This window comes from Xenia sp. Carnegie-2017, unplaced genomic scaffold (assembly GCF_021976095.1).
Source record: "Xenia sp. Carnegie-2017 unplaced genomic scaffold, XeniaSp_v1 HiC_scaffold_1, whole genome shotgun sequence".
Taxonomy (NCBI): Eukaryota; Metazoa; Cnidaria; class Anthozoa; order Malacalcyonacea; family Xeniidae; genus Xenia; species Xenia sp. Carnegie-2017.
Genome location: NW_025813402.1, coordinates 7,148,892 through 7,169,030, shown reverse-complemented (window position 1 = coordinate 7,169,030; position 20,139 = coordinate 7,148,892). Strand labels below are relative to the sequence as shown.

Below are 20,139 nucleotides of genomic sequence, written 5' to 3'. Positions count from 1 at the left end.
ATAATCTCTTCCATATCTCTATGAAATAATGCTCTCATTTCATACTTCAGTGTCTATTTGTATATGGAGAAGTTTCTTGGGAATGTTGAAATGTTCGGATCTTGCATGCATGTCACATTAAAATAGGATTTGATATAAAATTGATCTAAAAAGTTAAAAAAAGAAATTGCATTACGCTGGCAGAGTATTGCAAACTTTGTTTGATCTATTTGAATTTGAATTGATTACTGTTAAACAAACAAGCTGTCGAGGTTAAATATTCAGGGAATTTATTGTACCTATATTTGGCATTGCTATAACATTGAGGGATGTTATAACAGTGTCAAAATAGCAATTGAAACATTGTGAACGCAAATATTTTCTTTGACATCGAAGTAAGTCTTTCCTGCAAATGTTTGCAGTTTACAGCTGTCTTCAGCTAATCATCCTAAAGTACGAGTTTCAACCAAAATTTTAACAGATCTTCTGCAAGCACTGGTTGTAAAAAATACCTAGTCTTTGACAGTTTGTCATGATTATGTTTTTCTATTAATCTTTCAGTTATTCTTACATGGCAACAGTTGCGGATTAAAACTGTGGTATGCGCTTGTTTTTTTGTTTGTTAGTTTGTTTGTCTGTTTGTTTGTATTGACATACCGCTACTCCCCGTTTAGTATTTTTCAGATGCAGAGGACAAGAAGATCTAAGAAGTGGAAGTCAGGGCTGTAAGTGTTTCTATCATTCATCATATCTAACGATCTTGTTGCTTGTGTCTCTTTTAGAACGAAGAAGCCCATCATGGTCAATCAACGTTTCTTACGGTAAGTGTAGCCAAATATTTTTACTCGTTTTTAGACATTATGCTATCATAGAAACGTACGTAGACTTTAATTCTTTGATCGGTGTTTGCAGATGATCAATTGAAGATTTGACTAAACCAAAAGCTTAAACATCTGTAGCAAAATCACATCTAAACACACTAACACAAAAATGTGCACATCAATGAGTATTTGGAATATTCTAACTAAATTAGAGAGTTCCCTCGCTCTCTTATTTAGCAAAGAAGTTCTACAAAAAGTCGATGTATTCCAAAATAGACTTCTGCCACCTATTTTGGAATACTTTTGCACAAAATTACACGCAGTAGCGTACGCTTTATAATCTTAGCGAATTTTTTTATCATTAAAATAAGATCCTCCATATTTTGTATATAAAGTGTGATTGAGTTGAATTAGGACTGCATCGAAATGAGAACAAAGTATTCGAAACATTTATTAAGTATTTCAAATTGATATAATTTTGATTACTATTGGTTCATTCTTGGAGGTTGGGTTGTTGTGAAGTGTATTAAATTTTATTAAACGTTGCGTGATAAAGTATCGTTTTTTGTTCGATATACTATAGAATTGTTTTCACTCGATGTACTGTTAGTCAAGAAGCATCACCAATAAAGTTTGTATTTTTTTTAGTATAGTTTTAATCTAAAATACCCACTTGTACGCACTCGTACCTATTTTTTAAAAGACGTAACTCAGTCATATATTCTGTGACTATGTTTTGTATCCAACATTTCGCATTTATCCCAGGTCTCAAATTGTGACTTATAAAGCTCCCAGTCAGAGAAAAGTTGCTTGTCTAATTATAATTGTAAAACAACACGGAAAGTGTTTTAACAGCAAAGTAACATTTGCCTGGATGCACAAAAATTAGAAGACATGTCAACGTTTGATTATCAATAGAATTTAAGAGAATTTCTGTGCTGAAAATATGAGAGTATATTGCTCAGAGCTTGAATTTTTGAAATTGAAGGAACTCGGTGACGAATCTAGGGTACCTCAAAATAAATTACTGCAGAAAATTTTGCATATATTTACATTTCTAAGCACCTTGAAGGCAAATCCATTGGTAAAATCAATCTTTTGAAATTTAAAACCAATTGTGTTTTTCTGGAAGTACTTTGAACTTAAAATTGAAGAGCTATAATCTATTTTACGAGAACATCTGTCTGTGCTTCTTGAAGTAAAAACTAAAAACACAACAGTTTAACGGTCTTTTTTCCCTTGCAGATCCCTTGAGATAATTTACTTACTTGTATTTCCACCTATGAACTAAAATACATAGAACGCTATCTAAAACAAATAATTGAAGCCAAGTCTTACACCCAGACACGCGTGTTTAGTGTTTCGAGATTCTCTCGCTGATTGTAAATTGATTGAACTACACACGCGTGCCTGGGTGTAATCTCGCGTGGGTGGGTGGGAAATTTGGCTTCAAAAAATTATCGGTGATTCCTGTAAAAAAAAAATTCGGAAAAGGCAGGTGGTCGATAAACATTAGACTGGCGAAATGCGGGTTCTTCTGTGTAACAAAATTTGATTTTCGATCTATTTTGGGGTTTTTTGGGTAACTGAACTCAAAAGATGCCCGAGCGAAATGGTAAAAACAGCAAAATTTTTATTTTTTTGTATAAATAAAATTGCAAATACTTTTTTGTTTCGTAATTATTACGTTATGGATTATCAGCTACAAGAATGCTTCAGCATTGAGCTGCTCCGTTCTGCAAGTGTGCAAATAATAAAAAAATGTATAATAGGATTGTATCTTCATCCTGCATTGAAGTGTATAAAAAAGGAACTTGAATTCTGCAAAGATTGTTTGCTGGTTCATCTGAATTTAATGAATTGGTCGAATAAATGATGACTATTCTAGAATGGCAAATCAAAAGGGCTTGGCTATTTTACTCCAAATAAACAATTCAAATTTACATTTTCCCTTGCATGCAATGATCCAGCTATTCTTGACTTGCACCCATTCTTATGATATATTTAACAAACATAATATTTAAAAAACAATGTTACACGCTCACGTCGGCTGGTGCCAACAATAACACAGAGAAAATATTCTTTTATACCAACATGGCTGAATTGCAAGTCAAGAATACGCAAAATAATTTACAGCCCAATGATTGGTTAAATTTTACTTGTTGGAACTTGACAAGCAATGAAAAAATTATGGCATTGTAAAATAGGTATTTTAAATTTAAAATTAGAGGTTACAATTATTTTGCTTAACCTTTGATCTGCTATAGCGTTTGACTGAACCATTTCCACTCGTACAAGCTAACCATGCTTTATTTTGTTGAGCTGTGGAACATTATAATAGATGGTTCGTATGTTACGTCACGGCCACCATGCTGGTGGTTCAATTATAAAAAAATATTTAATCAATGCTATTATGGGCACCAGCAGTTGTGGTTGAGCGACATTGTCAAATAATTCTGTTAAGATAATTCTGCAATTCAAGAATAAATATTCACACAGTTTTACTTGTGGACGGGAGGAAACGAGTCAAATACCGGGACGCTAAATTTTTTTGAAACGAAAGAAAAAATCGTTGTATTTTTTAAGGATACGCCTGGACAGGACAGAACCTTACGTCATGCTGGGCATGGGACAAAGGTTTTATTTATTTGACAATCTATGAAACAAATAGTTCCTTGTGTATGTACATATATATTTATGTTTACCAAAGATTGCAAAAGACATTAATGAACGTAAAAAAATAAACATGTTTGATAGACAAAATATCCCTTATCAATGTACTCATTAGGGACGTTTACACGAAAATGCACCTTGTCAATATTAAACAAGAACGCCTTGTTTCCATATTTTATTCTCGTTGCCAATAAAAAGTGGTTCCGTTTGCATCTTGACTTTTCCACAGTTGATTCGTTGTCAACTCTTTTAAATGAAAACGGTTAATAGAACGAGGCCCATAGGCATGTCGATTAAAACGAAACTACTGCGAGAGCAAGCTTACCAAGTCAAAATTTCCTCTTGTTCAACTGTTACATCGTCAATAATTGAGGCAAAAGTAAATGTTTCGCTCCTCAAAATCGCCAAACTCGTTATTACAATTCTTAGCTCATTTGTCATTTCTGAAAAAGCAAGACATCTTGAAATTGCAAATATGCATCAAAACAAGACGAGAAGTGAACTGTAAATTTTCGATTTTATTTCAAAGTCATCCTCAGACAGAATGATATTTATAACCATACATACACATATATATTTACAACGCATGAATTAAATAAACGGAAGTAAGCAATAGAAATTAAACAGTGTGATATTTACAAAATCAGAGTTGGAAGAGGTGTAGTATTTCAATTGGATGAATGGAAACTACAGACCGGACTGGTAGAATGAGTGTATTGTAATTTAAGAGAAGAGTTGTAATTCTTTGCTAGCCTTAAGTCCCGTGTTAAGAAAAGATTTGTTGTGTTTGATGAGAAGTGCTTTAAGAAAAGCAAGAATGTGGTAGTTGTTAGATTTGATTGAGTGAAGTATTTTATAGTTGTTGAATACATGGTTTTCTATCGGAGAGGGAGTTCTAGGAGGTGGAGGAAGATCATTGAGTTGTGAGAACTGGTTTTGTAGAGTAGCCAGGAATTGAGCGTTTTCGCAGTCAGAGAAATGCTGGCCAACTGCACAAGAAGAGAGCCTGGTGCATGTTCTTTGAGCCGTACAGACAGGCATCTTAGTGTCATGCCGATGTAGGTTTTTCACAGCCGGGGCAAGTTACTTCGTACACAAGATTACTGCAAGAAAGTGAAGGAAGTTTGTGCTTGTTAGAGACAAAATAGGAGTTGTTTAGTGTCATAAATAGTAACAAATTTCACCGGATGAGAAAGATGTCTTTAAATGAAGATATGATCTTCGCTCTTTGCTGGACAATTTAAGAAATTGTTTCATGAACCTGAAAAATTCAGGTGACTCAACGGGATTCGAACCCATGACCTCTGCGGTTTTCATGACACCTGAATTTTTCAGGTTCATGAGACAATTGCTTAAATTGTCCAGCAAAATGCGAAGATCATATTTTCATTTAATTTCAACACCGCTCTGCATATAACATTCTTTCATAAAAATGTCTTTGTATTTTCTTAAAACGGGACTTTAAGAGGAAATTGCCACGCATGCCAAGATAAGGAATCCGAACCCAGATTTTAGGTAGATTATCATCTATTGAGGAGCGGTTGTCAATGGGAATATAATCATTGTATTTGGATTTTAGTTTTTTAAAGAAAAAGTTTTTAACGCTGTTAGGATAACCGTTCCAAGACATGTAAGATTTGATTATTTCAATTTGATTGTTGAAAAGTGTTATATTGCTACAAATTTTGAAGGCACGGTGGTAAAGAGATTTTACCCATGCAATTTTTCGATGAAAAGGTTCGAATCTAGAGAAATGTGAATACTGACCAGTGTGGGTGTCTTTTCGGTAAATGTCAGTTCCATCAACCGAAATTTTTATATCTAGAAAATGAATTATGCCATCGTGAAATGTATCAACTGTGAATGTGAGATTGGCATCAAAACTATTAAATTTCGATAAGACAGCGGAAATATTGGAGGGTTTGATCAAAACAAGCGTGTCATTAACGTAACGGTTGTAGAATTTTATTGTGGTTCAATAATGAGATCGGAAACTATTAATTTTTCAAATTCAGTTAAAATTATATTAGCAAGGACAGGTCCTTATGAGGAACCCATAGAAACGTCATCTTTTTGGGTATAAATGGTGTTATTAAAAGAAAAGGCAGTTTTGTAGCAGCAATCTAAGATGAGTTTTTCAATGTTCATTGTGTATGTATGGTTTTAAAAATCATTCTGTCTGAGGATGACTTTGAAATAAAGTCGAAAATTTACAGTTCACTTGTTTTGTCGCATATTTTGCAATGGTTTTTGTCATTTCTGCTTCATTGTTTATGTCGTTGGCAACTTCCTTGTCACTATTTTGTGAAATCTACATTCAATAGGGCTATACCACGTGCATAACTCATGATATAGCAGACTGTAGCTTTTTTGCACATTTTTTCTAAACATTTTGGGATATCTGGAATCATATTTACATGTTCCTGAAACACAGCGCTTGTTTCGTAGGCTCGTAGCTGCAATTGCTCCGTTACGTGAGTACATAAAAACATCTCTCAATGCCCTTAATATTGTTTGCATTTTTATTGACGTCATGAGAGATGTGCGTCGGACAATGCCGTAAAAAATAGTGAATGGCATTATTACTGTTTAGTTGAAAACCTTGTCTATCCGATCCAATGCTCGTCTTTGTATCACGACAATGTTTTGAATGGTGTAAACATTGTGATTATGATTTTCATATGTCACAAAAATGTATGTGCATAATCGGGTACGACAAGCATCGCTGTAAAATTTTTAGACGGATTTCGATTCGGCAACAGTTTTGAATTAATTATTCAAAAATGGCAATTGGAAAGTAAGCAGGTCATTGTCACCAAACTAAATTATGATAAGTGCGAACAACAATATCTCCTAATGGCAAATGCGTTCATTTTACTTGTTACCTATTTGATTCTCGGATGGTGCATTACAGTTTCAACAGGTGAGTCCTTCATTTGTTTAATATTTTCTATGGCTTCTAATCGAATGCCCAAAATACAAATTATTGTAAAATGGTACACCAAAACATAGACATCAACTTGGTATAACCATCTTACTGAGCATTGTCTGAAATGCACGGAGTTTCAATTTCTGATTTTGATTCAACAATACAGGTGTTTTATTGACAACCAGCACCATTAAAATTCGACTATATTTAAAGTAAAATAATTTCATATTAACATTTCGCCAGTCGACCATGAAGTCACTAATGATATCTCGTAGCAGTGACAATTTCAACTAAGATTTTTTTTGTGTTTGATTATCCAATCAGGAAAACTACGAGTCCCTCTCAATTCAACAATATTTTAACACAATCCTAAAGGGAAAAATTTGGTTCAAAAAAAGGCCAACGGTCAAGTTAGTATTGTTCTTGAGACAACAAGTGCAGAATTTGAATATTTTGAAAATGTGTTCAAACACCATAAACTCACTTTATTTCATCCAAATGACCCGACAAGAGGAAAGCTATCAAAATAGGAAAGCGATATTTCAAACACATTTTATATGTACGCAAAAAGATATAGATGACTTCGAGCGCATGTGTCGGTCAACTATGGTTAATATAAATTCGACGTGTTAGTATAAGTGTAAGTTACGGATTGAATGGAAGCGTTATAATTGCACGGAACAAAGGGAAGATTTGCGCAAATAAATAGAGCTTTTACATAATGCCCACAAATTTAATCAACACAAAGATGGGTATGAAATTTTCGTCAAATTGTTGGTAACGAGGTCTACTAACAAGTATACATATTTTCAGTCGCTTTGAATTAATGACTACGGCTCAGTCATGCACCATAAAGAACCTAACCTGATTCAAGCAAATACCTAGCTGAAACATACGTTTCGGTTTGCTTAACATAACATTTCAGGATAGGTTCTAACCTGATTCACGCAAATACCTAGCTGAAACATACGTTTCGGCTGTGTACTTCTTTGCGCAGTCGTTATGCTAAGTAGTGATGGGCGATTACCGATTACTTGGTATCGATACCGACCGATACCGGGCCAAATTCGGACGTAGTCGATACTGCGTGGTATCGAAAAAGGACTTCGATTACTTTTAAAATTTCATTATTATGTAAATCTGTCTTCTTTTTCATTAATTGTTTTGACAAACATGTTTTTTTTTCTGTTTTATTATTTTAATATTTTATTCACTTTTAGTAATCAATACACTTTGAGATCTCGCCTTCAGAATAATAACATGTAACCAATTTTTTCAATTCGAATTTATACAGCTTCTGAAAATTTATCGTTACTCCTAATAACGTTATGACAGTTTGTAATTTAATACAAGAAACATAAACATTTCGTCGTATAGCTTAAGTATATAAGTGACTTTATCAAGTGACTCAGACGTTTATTTTCGAAATTGGAGAAAGTAATCGCTTTAGTAATCGATACCTCAATACTTTTAAGAAAAAGTAATCGGTATCGTATCGAATCGATACTAGCGTTATCGCCCATCACTAATGCTAAGCAGACGTAAGCAACAAGCTGAGTTAAGGTTTTGCGTTACGTAACATTTCACCGTCGTAAATAATTACAAATTTAATTATAAACTCGATTATTATATGACCCCTGCACAATATAGTAAGGCAAAACAATAATATATGACATAAATCTTGCGTTTTACAGGTATTCAATGGCCTAACAGCAGTTTTGGCTTGCCAAGTACATATTCTGGATGTCCTGGTGACTTGAAAAGTGGTTGGCGTGAGGGATGGAGGTTGCAGGATATGGAGAATGATGATAAAAATCATGACCTTCGTTCAAAAGCATCATTGAAGAACCACTTTGGTGTTACGTTTAGACTATCAAAAATGGATATTGAACGAAAATTTTGTATGCTGGACCAAATAAGCAACAATTCGAAGTCTTGGCCACGCGGTAAGGCCTAGTGTTGGTTTATTTTCCATAATAAATGCGCTTATAGTTTGGTTTCACAAGTTTTAGATGTAATGAAATGATTATTTCCAGAATATTTTCACATTTTTTTATGCGTGCAATTAGGTTAAAGTTGTGGGCTTTGCTACTTTCCATTTATATATATGATGGTTGACCAAGCGATAGTCGTAGTCTGAAATGGATAACTAATACCTCGAAAGGCCCAACGAGAATCATAGCTGAATATAGAAACGAAATATAGGTAATATGTTTTAGCAAAACTGATCTTTCGTCAAAGAGACGCACGTCGGTCTGATCAAATGGAATCTTTAATCGTCGAAAAACAGCTGATTTTTTCACGTTGATCAAATGGAAATATGGTTAGACGTTCAGGAATGTTGAATATCAAGGCAAACCAATTTCACCTGCGACCATGCGACTGGTTTCAACGAATCAAAACGCGTTGAAAATTATTCATACAATCAGAATCATTCTAAAATTTTGCACGTATGCCTTAATGATGAAGTGGATTTTGAGCGGATATCCCTTTAATTATTTGTACAAAGCTTAAGTGTTCACCTGCACAATAATAATATTGATTTTTTGCACGCATGCAACAGTTCCATTTAAGCAAATGATAAGGCGACATTTGGCTGACATGAAATGTAACGATTTACGACAAATATATTTGTTTTAGCATTTGCAACAGTTGAACAAAACAGAATTTGCTTTCCTTGCAAAGGTTTCGCGCAATGAATATTCATTTTTTATACGTAACTATCCTGGAAAAGTATTACTAGTACAGTCTCTGAAACCTTTTTTGCTCATTTACTGAAAAAAAAGTGAACACTATAGAAGATTAATAGTATGACCCCGCTTGATTTAGACAACTCCCTTTTTTTATTTTCAATTTCTTTGTTTTATATACTCAATTATCACATGATCCTATTTTATTCATTTATGCTAATTATTATAAAACTACTGCAAACACTTATTAAATAGAATTAAGCTTTTAATGCAATGAATAACATTTTGCTGAAAGATTTCATCGCACGAATCTTATTCATCATTCAAGTCGGCCTTTGCCACAGTTCATTATAGACTTGTCGATTGCAATTTGCACACACATGTAGGAAAAACTGAATCCTGACCACTAAAATTTGTAATGTTAAGCTTACCTATTTACGTTTACTTTGAAAGGTACATATTGTGTTTACAAGTCAAATAATGCTTGTCCAAATGGTATGAGTTCTGGTTCTGTGAAATGGGACGATGAAGATGATTGGCCAAGAAGAGTTAATGATCGAGGAGGACAGTTACCTGACGGCACTTATGATAGAGACACTGCTATTAATTATTGCTGTCGAACAAATGGAAACTGGTATGATTCCATTGAATTGCCAGTTATGAAACCTTTTTACTTGTTGACGTCCAATTCATTGTCATCTCCCAAATGTCAAATGGTGAAGTGGGCAACAAGTCAAATGGAGTATATTTTATTTGATACGGAGGATGACAACAATAGTGATAATCTTTCTGGAAATCATGTTTTTGTTGATACTTCTGATAGTTCTGGTCGCAAAAAGTTCTACTATTGTTACTACAAAGGTAACGGTCTCTATTTTCTTTAATTCCATGTAGAAAACATGAATTTAAAGTTCTATAATCATGTTTGTTATTCGTCACGATAAATCGTGAAATGACCATATAGCTATGGTATCGGTTGTATACAGCTAAAAATATTTTATTTCTAACTTTCAACAAGGATGCCTCTTTGTCTACTGGCAAGAACGAAACTTTTTTCTTTAGACTGTCGGGTTTCTATCACTGGTCTCAGTGGTCGAATTTCATCGCATCAGACAGCCAAAAATGATATGGATCCACACTCTCAATTTTGTTCGTGGCTTATTACTACAGCAAAAACATTTGTCGTCTCACTGACATTCTCAATATTAGACATCCCACAATGCAACGATACATTTCTCAATATTTACAATGGCCCAAATGATACCTCTCCTCTACTTGGCAAGTATTGTGGAGAAAATGCAACTGCAGGAATGGAAATACGTTCTTCATCAAACCATTTGTTTATTGTTGGTAACTCTGGTAGCTATGGCTCACATCCAAAAAATCTGTTTGCCTTTCGTGCATATTACAAAGCTCTGCTTTTAGGTTTGTCGTTATAAAACATTTATTGACTGTAAAACATTTGAGAGGCCATTACAAATGAAGCAAGCATATTTATATGATGATAATCCTGTTCCTTTGTTATTTAGTACATAATTTAACTGTACAAAGATCGCTGAATATGCAGTTATTTAACCTTTATAGTGCGTTATTTCAACATTTTTTCCTTTCCGATATTTTTTCCTAGGAAGGTTTATTCTTTACTTTAGGGTGTAGCCGCACATACACTGGTCACAGGGGCTCAATATCTTCACACGATACAACCCAAAACGAAACTGATCTAAACTTTCAATATTGTTCATGGCTTATTACTGTAGCAAAACATTTGTCATTTCCTGAAATTCTCCATATTAAATATCCCACAATGCAACGATACATTTCTCAATATTTACAATGGTCCAAATGATACCTCTCCTTTACTTGGTAAATATTGTGGAGAAAACGCAACTGCAGGAATGGAAATACATTCTTCAACAAACTATTTGCTGATCATGGGTAACTCTGGTAGCAATGAATCTTATTCGAGAAATGTGTTTAGATTTCAAGCACAGTATTTTGCCCATTATTTGTTTAAAGGTTTGTTTTTATATAAAACGAATGTATATGCTATACCAATTGCTTTAGCAGGAAACTTAATCAAGAGAGCTCCCAGCATGCTGCTCATTCGAAAGTTTATGTTTTATTTAGTCTATGACCCATTTCATATATCAGTGAGAGTGCACGAGTACAATTCTTTTCAAACACAAAAAAGAGCCAAAAGCTACTCTGTGATGATACAAAACTGAGAATTATTTTATTTGTCCCTGGCGTCATTGTAATAGAATTCCTGAAAACTGTATTGATATTATTTTTACGTGCTTAAGTGATTTATATTCAGCAAGTCTATGTTTTTAACCAGTTTCAACTTGCAATAAATTCATGAAATATTCTGTGCTGTTAAAATTACAAACGGGCTGAAAAGGGGAAACTCTCAATTAGCTGTTATTGTTAATCGTTGGTCGGTAAATGAAGCTAAGAACTGGATATAAAAAATGTAGTTCATCTTAATTGTTTTCTTTCACAGAAAATCAATGGCCAACTGGCAACTTTGGTATACCGAAGGCTATAACAGGATGTCCTGGTGATGCGAAAAGTGGATGGCGTGAGGGATGGAGGTTCCAAGATATGGAAGATGAGGAAGTACGTTCAATCGCGTCACCTAAAAATCACATGGCTGTTACCTTTCCAATTAGAAATGAAAGATTTGATATCAATCGAACATTTTGTATGTTGAATCAAATGAACAAAGAAACAAAACCTTGGCCTAAAGGTTAGTGATTTTTTTGTAATTTTTTTTATAGCTTTGCCTTCGTCTCTGATCTATGAAGGGGTGAAGACAGCAAGAACAAGTGCATATTGAGCATATTGTCATACTTCTTAAAAGACAAAGCTGGACTTCACATGTATTTTGTTTATAACGGGCGACCATTCATATCATGAAAATTCCCATATGACATAATTCAAAAATAAATTGTTCGTTCATTTGATCGTTTGTGATAAAATTTGTCAAAAACTGAGAAAGAATTTATTGTTCATGGTTTGCTCTACCTTTCTCTCTAAATATTATGGCTATCTTCAGAAAAATATATTTAATTACAAACCTATCACCATAGCCATCAATTCTATAACATCTTAAATTACAGTTATCCTAATTATAATAATTCCGTCATACAGATATCAATCAATTCACATACATTTTACATTTTTAAAGGTTTGTATTGTCTCTATAAGTCGAGCAACACTTGTCCTGATGGTCTTAGTTCTGGATTTGTAAGATTGGATGATGAAGATAGAAACAATAGAAATGACCTGGGAGGACAGTTACCTTTTGGCACCTATGATAAAGACACTATTATTCATTATTGTTGTCAAACAAATGGAAACTGGTATAACTCCATTAATCTGCCTGTTATCAAACCTTTTTATTTGCTGACATCTAATTCAGTGTCGTCTCCCAAATGTCAAATGGTAAAATGGGCAACAAGTCAAATGGAGTATATTTTATTTAACACGGAAGATAGTAACAATAATGATCGTTTTTCTGGAAATTGTGTGTTCTTAGATAAATCAGACAGCTTAGGTCGCACCAAATTATACTATTGTTACTACGTAGGTAAGTATTTTTTTGATTTTTTTGAAAAATACTTAAGAATAGTAGCTCTTCGGGGCTCGTATAGGCACCTGTTTTTCAGGAGGCCGTTTAGTTACTATATTTACAAATTTTAATATATTATTATGTGTGAAATGCATTTAGGCTTCATACTAAAAGAAGTTTTTTTGGTTATAGTTTTGATGTATTTAACAATTTCTTGCATTAGTACTTGGCACGCAATTCAGAGTCTTACTCTTTCTTAAATTTTTCAAAATACGTATGTCCCTAAATAATACTATTGTCCTATTTTATTGGAATGGTCCAAATCAATATTTCTGTTTCATATTCCTACTTGCATTCTTTTTCATAATTTAGATTGTCGTGATTCAGTTAGTGGTCCCAATGGTTCTATATCTTCCCACAACATTGCACAAAACGACATGGATCCGCACTCTCAATATTGTTCATGGCTTATTACTGTAGCAGAAACATTTGTCATTTCCTGAAATTCTCGATATTAAATATGCCACAATGCAACGATACATTTCTCTACATTTACAATGGCCCAAATGATACCTCTCCTTTACTTGGTAAATATTGTGGTGAAAATGCAACTGCAGGAATGGAAATACGTTCTTCATCAAACCATTTATTAATTGTGGGTAATTCTGGTAGCTATGGGTCACATCCAAAAAGTGTGTTTGCCTTTCGTGGACAATACAGTGCTCAACGTTTGTTTGAAGGTTTGTTTTGTTATGGTTTTATTGTATTTTTAATTTATGGTTTTTACACATTGCTCATGATCCTTTTTATAAACGTATTTTGCAAACAATATAAACCAGAAAAACTCTTTCAAATGTTGAACAAAAATAGGAAAACAGCAGAATTAACAACTGTGAATTTTGCGATTTTTGATAATAGACTGCCATCGTGACGTCATTGCCAGTTCTGGAACCATAAAATCGCCAGTTGATAGTCCTGTTGGTTATCCTCGTCGCTATAATTGTTCTTGGTTAATAACTGTTGATGTGGATGACACAATTGCTTTGAATATTACTACTTTAAATATTGGGAATGACGTTCTCACTATTTACGATGGAATGAACTCCAGTGCGCATGTCCTGGGAAGATTTTTTCGTCACAGCAAAAACGTCTATAACAACATTACAATGCTGTCATCGACCAACAATATTTATATTTTATTACAATATGAAAAGTTTTCAAATTTAAGTGAATCAGGTTTTGTTCTGGAGTACAGGAGTCAACGAATACCAACAGGTGTGTATAAGTAATAGGATTTATTTTAAATCTCACATTTTGTAAAAAGTACGCTAATGTTTTCCAATTAGAATTGGAAATAAAACAAAGTTTTTTCTTAAAGCAGTGTGAAGTAGTAAACAGTAGTAAAGTATTAAAAAAATTGGTGTAAAGTAAATTTGTATTTTTTAATCTTCTTGGTGAATGAATAAGCGTAATTATGGTTAACATGCGATAAAGACATAATAATGTAACACTTCGTTATTTTTTTGTAGAACCATTACCGTCACCAAAATTTCCATCTGATGAGTCAACAGTTGCAGGTGTTATTTCAAAATTTCCATCTGTGGTTGTTGTGTTTGCCATTATTATTATTCTTGTTGTTGTTGTTTGCTCCTGTAAATTAAAACAAAATAAGATATTATGTTTTACGAGATTATTATTATCTATGGCATAAAGCTTGTGTTTTACAGGTGATCAATGGCCTAACAGCAGTTTTGGCTTGCCAAGTACATACTCTGGATGTCCTGGTGGCTTAAATAGTGGTTGGCGTGAGGGATGGAGGTTGCAGGATATGGAGAATGATGATAAAATCATAACCTACGTTCAAAGGCATCATTGAAGAACCACTTTGGTGTTACGTTTAAACTATCAAAATGGATATTGAACGAAAATTTTGTATGCTGGACCAAATAAGCAACAATTCGAAGTCTTGGCCACGGGTAAGGCCTAGTATTGGTTTATTTTCCATATTGACTGCGTTTATAGTTTGGTTTCACGAGATATAGATGTAATGAAATGACTACTTTTATGATATTTCATTGTTTTGTGTGTTAGATTCATTAGAACATTATCCATTAGAATGCCATTAAAATTTTCATATTCTACATATTTCTTGAAGTCCTTAAATAACATTTAAACAAAATCTTTTCACACGCCAGAATATTTCACATTTCTCATGTGTTCAATTATAAAGCTGTGAGCTTTGCTACTTTCTATTTACATATATGATGGATTTACCAAGCGATAATCGTAGTCTGAATTGGATAACTAATACCTCTAAAAAGTCCCAAAAAGTAAAACAACCATAGCTTAATTAGAAACGAAATATAGATAACGTGTATTAGAGAAACTGATCTTTTCTCAAAGAGAAGTCGGTCTGATCGTGTGGTTTCATTAATTGTCGAAAAACAGCTGATGGCCCTGCTCATCATAGATTTGTTCATCGCATTTTGCACACACATGTACGACAAACTGAATCCTGACAACAAAAATTTGTAATGTAAATCTGCATATCTACGTTTATTTTGAAAGGTGTATATTGTGTTTACAAGTCAAGTAATGTTTGTCCAAATGGTATGAGTTCTGGTTCTGTGAAATGGGACGATGAAGATGATTGGCCAAGAAGAGTTAATGATCGAGGAGGACAGTTACCTGGTGGCACTTATGATAGAGATACTACTATTAATTATTGCTGTCGAACAAATGGAAACTGGTATGATTCCATTGAATTGCCAGTTATGAAACCTTTTTACTTGTTGACATCCAACTCATTGTTATCTCCCAAATGTCAAATGGTAAAGTGGGCAAAAAGTCAAATGGAGTATATTTTATTTGATACGGAGGATGACAATAATAGGGATAATCTTTCTGGAAATCATGTTTTTGTTGATACTTCTGATAGTTCTGGTCGCAAAAAGTTCTACTATTGTTACTACAAAGGTAACGGCCGCTATTTTTCTTTAATCCCATGTGGAAAAACATGAATATAAAGTTCTATATATTTAGAACTATTCCTTACGATAAATCATAAGATGACGAAATAGCTATAATATCGGTTGTATACAGCTAAGAATATTTTATTTCTAACTTTCAACAAGAATACCTCTTTATATGCTGGAAAGAACGAAACTTTTCTTTCCTTTAGACTGTCGGGTTTCTACCACTGGTCTCAGTGGTCGAATTTCATCGCATCAGACAGCAAAAAACGATATGGATCCACACTCTCAATATTGTTCGTGGCTTATTACTACAGCAAAAACATTTGTCATTTCCCTGAAATTCTCAATACTAAATATCCCACAGTGCAACGATACATTTCTCAATATTTACAATGGCCCAAATGATACCTCCCCTCTACATGGCAAATATTGTGGTGAAAATGCAACTGCAGGAATGGAAATACGTTCTTCATCAAACCATTTGTTTATCGTGAGCAACTCTGGTAGCTATGGGTCACATCCGAAAAGCGTGTTTGCCTTTCAAGCATATTACAAAGCTCAGCTTTTAGGTTTGTTGTTATAAAACATTTATTGACTGTGAAATATTTGCGAGGCCATTACAAATGAATCAAGAATATATATATGATGATAATCATATTACTTTGTTATTTCGTACTTAATTTAACTCTAAAAATCGCTGAATATGCAGTTATTTAACTTTTGTAGTGCGTTTCTTCTACTGATTTTCCGATATTTTTTACTAGCAAAGTTTTTTTATTTACTTTAGGCTGTACTCGCACATACACTGCTCAAAGTGGCTCAATATCTTCACACGATACAACCCAAAACGAAACTGATCTAAACTTTCAATATTGTTCATGGCTGATTACTGTAGCAAAAACATTTGTCATCTCATTGAAATTCTTGATATTAAATATCCCACAGTGCGACCATACATTTCTCATTATTTACAATGGTCCAAATGATACCTCTCCTTTACTTGGTAAATATTGTGGAGAAAACGCAACTGCAGGAATGGAAATACGTTCTTCAACAAACTATTTGTTGATTGTGGGTAACTCTGGTAGCAATGAATCTTATTCAAGAAATGTGTTTAGATTTCAAGCACAGTATTTTGCTCATTATTTGTTTAAAGGTTTGTTTTATACAAAACGAATGTATATGCTATACCAATTGTTTTAGCAGGAAACTTAACCAAGAGAGCTCCCAGCATGCTGCTCATTCGAAAGTTTATGTTTTATTTAGTCTATGACCCATTTCATATATCAGCCAGTGTGCACAATTGCAATTCTCCCAGACACAAAAAGAGCCAAAAGCTACTCTGCGATGATACAAGAAGAGACATTTTATTTGTCCTTGGCGTCATTTTAAAGAATTCCTGCAAACAATATTAATATTGTTTTCACATACTTATGCCGTTAATATGCAGCAAGTCAATGTTGTTAACCAGCCTGATTTTGCAATAAATTGATGAAATTTTATTGCAAGTTATTAAAATAACAATCGGGCTGAAAAGGAAAACTCTCATATAAACTCTGAATTAGCTGGCATTGTTCGGTAAATAAAGCTAAGAACTGGATGTAAAATTTTAGTTCATCTTAATTGTTTTCTTTCACAGAAAATAAATGGCCAACTGGCAACTTTGGTATACCGAAGGCTATAACAGGATGTCCTGGTGATGCAAAAAAGTGGATGGCGTGAGGGATGGAGGTTCCAAGATATGGAAGATGAGGAAGTACGTTCAATCGCGTCACCTAAAAATCACATGGCTGTTACCTTTCCAATTAGAAATGAAAGATTTGATATCAATCGAACATTTTGTATGTTGAATCAAATGAACAAAGAAACAAGACCTTGGCCTAAAGGTTAGTGAATTTTTTGTTATTTTTTACAGCTTTGCCTTCGTCTCTGATCTATGAAGGTGTGAAGACAGCAAGAACAAGTGCATATTGAGCATATTGTCATACTTCTTAAAAGACAAAGCTGGACTTCACATGTATTTTGTTTATAACGGGCGACCATTCATATCATGAAAATTCCCATATGACATAATTCAAAAATAAATTGTTCGTTCATTTGATCGTTTGTGATAAAATTTGTCAAAAACTAAGAAAGAATTTATTGTTCATGGTTTGCTCTACCTTTCTCTCTAAATATTATGGCTATCTTCAGAAAAAATATATTTAATTACAAACCTATCACCATAGCCATCAATTCTATAACATCTTAAATTACAGTTATCCTAATTATAATAATTCCGTCATACAGATATCAATCAATTCACATAAATTTTACATTTTTTTAAAGGTTTGTATTGTCTCTATAAGTCGAGCAACACTTGTCCTGATGGTCTTAGTTCTGGATTTGTAAGATTGGATGATGAAGATAGAAACAATAGAAATGACCTGGGAGGACAGTTACCTTTTGGCACCTATGATAAAGACACTATTATTCATTATTGTTGTCAAACAAATGGAAACTGGTATAACTCCATTAATCTGCCTGTTATCAAACCTTTTTATTTGCTGACATCTAATTCAGTGTCGTCTCCCAAATGTCAAATGGTAAAATGGGCAACAAGTCAAATGGAGTATATTTTATTTAACACGGAAGATAGTAACAATAATGATCGTTTTTCTGGAAATTGTGTGTTCTTAGATAAATCAGACAGTTTAGGTCGCACCAAATTATACTATTGTTACTACGTAGGTAAGTATTTTTTGATTTTATTGAAAAATACTTAAGAATGGTAGCTCTTCAGGGCTCGTATAGGCACCTGTTTTCAGGAGGCCGTTTAGTTACTATATTTACAAATTTTATAATATTATTATGTGTGAAATGCATTTAGGCTTCATACTAAAAGAAGTTTTTGGTTATAGTTTTGATGTATTTAACAATTTCTTGCATTAGTACTTTGCACGCAATTCAGAGTCTTACTCTTTCTTAAATTTTTCAAAATACGTATGTCCCTAAATAATACTATTGTCCTATTTTATTGGAATGGTCCAAATCAATATTTCTGTTTCATATTCCTACTTGCATTCTTTTTCATAATTTAGATTGTCGTGATTCAGTTAGTGGTCCCAATGGTTCTATATCTTCCCACAACATTGCACAAAACGACATGGATCCGCACTCTCAATATTGTTCATGGCTTATTACTGTAGCAGAAACATTTGTCATTTCCTGAAATTCTCGATATTAAATATGCCACAATGCAACGATACATTTCTCTACATTTACAATGGCCCAAATGATACCTCTCCTTTACTTGGTAAATATTGTGGTGAAAATGCAACTGCAGGAATGGAAATACGTTCTTCATCAAACCATTTATTAATTGTGGGTAATTCTGGTAGCTATGGGTCACATCCAAAAAGTGTGTTTGCCTTTCGTGGACAATACAGTGCTCAACGTTTGTTTGAAGGTTTGTTTTGTTATGGTTTTATTGTATTTTTAATTTATGGTTTTACACATTGCTCATGATCCTTTTATAAACGTATTTTGCAAACAATATAAACCAGAAAAACTCTTTCAAATGTTGAACAAAAATAGGAAAACAGCAGAATTAACAACTGTGAATTTTGCGATTTTTGATAATAGACTGCCATCGTGACGTCATTGCCAGTTCTGGAACCATAAAATCGCCAGTTGATAGTCCTGTTGGTTATCCTCGTCGCTATAATTGTTCTTGGTTAATAACTGTTGATGTGGATGACACAATTGCTTTGAATATTACTACTTTAAATATTGGGAATGACGTTCTCACTATTTACGATGGAATGAACTCCAGTGCGCATGTCCTGGGAAGATTTTTTCGTCACAGCAAAAACGTCTATAACAACATTACAATGCTGTCATCGACCAACAATATTTATATTTTATTACAATATGAAAAGTTTTCAAATTTAAGTGAATCAGGTTTTGTTCTGGAGTACAGGAGTCAACGAATACCAACAGGTGTGTATAAGTAATAGGATTTATTTTAAATCTCACATTTTGTAAAAAGTACGCTAATGTTTTCCAATTAGAATTGGAAATAAAACAAAGTTTTTTCTTAAAGCAGTGTGAAGTAGTAAACAGTAGTAAAGTATTAAAAAAATTGGTGTAAAGTAAATTTGTATTTTTTAATCTTCTTGGTGAATGAATAAGCGTAATTATGGTTAACATGCGATAAAGACATAATAATGTAACACTTCGTTATTTTTGTAGAACCATTACCGTCACCAAAATTTCCATCTGATGAGTCAACAGTTGCAGGTGTTATTTCAAAATTTCCATCTGTGGTTGTTGTGTTTGCCATTATTATTATTCTTGTTGTTGTTGTTTGCTCCTGTAAATTAAAACAAAATAAGATATTATGTTTTACGAGATTATTATTATCTATGGCATAAAGCTTGTGTTTTACAGGTGATCAATGGCCTAACAGCAGTTTTGGCTTGCCAAGTACATACTCTGGATGTCCTGGTGGCTTAAA

At 33.5% G+C, this 20,139-nt stretch overlaps 2 protein-coding genes across 2 annotated transcripts; both read left to right on the top strand.

Moving 5' to 3' along the window:
• Positions 1–6,078: 6,078 nt before the first annotated feature.
• On the top strand, positions 6,079–18,852 carry LOC124438364. Its single transcript, XM_046988486.1, is given in 9 exon segments — positions 6,079–6,396; positions 8,097–8,348; positions 15,235–15,642; positions 15,848–16,210; positions 16,429–16,797; positions 17,281–17,336; positions 17,338–17,527; positions 17,970–18,371; positions 18,722–18,852. Coding segments are annotated over 9 exon segments (2,238 nt in total). The 5' UTR covers positions 6,079–6,329.
• Positions 13,171–14,386, top strand: LOC124455524 (cubilin-like). Its single transcript, XM_047006193.1, has 3 exons — positions 13,171–13,406; positions 13,585–13,941; positions 14,196–14,386. Exons 1-3 carry the CDS (start codon positions 13,187–13,189, stop codon positions 14,375–14,377), a joined length of 759 nt encoding a protein of 252 aa, XP_046862149.1. The 5' UTR covers positions 13,171–13,186; the 3' UTR covers positions 14,378–14,386.
• Positions 18,853–20,139: the final 1,287 nt, after the last annotated feature.

Coding starts and splice junctions, on each gene's coding strand:
- LOC124455524 (XM_047006193.1), top strand. CDS start 13,187: ATGCCACAATGCAACGATACATTTCTCTACATTTACAATGGCCCAAAT. Junction 13,407..13,584: donor TGCTCAACGTTTGTTTGAAG/GTTTGTTTTGTT, acceptor TTTTGATAATAG/ACTGCCATCGTGACGTCATT. Junction 13,942..14,195: donor GAGTCAACGAATACCAACAG/GTGTGTATAAGT, acceptor ATTTTTTTGTAG/AACCATTACCGTCACCAAAA.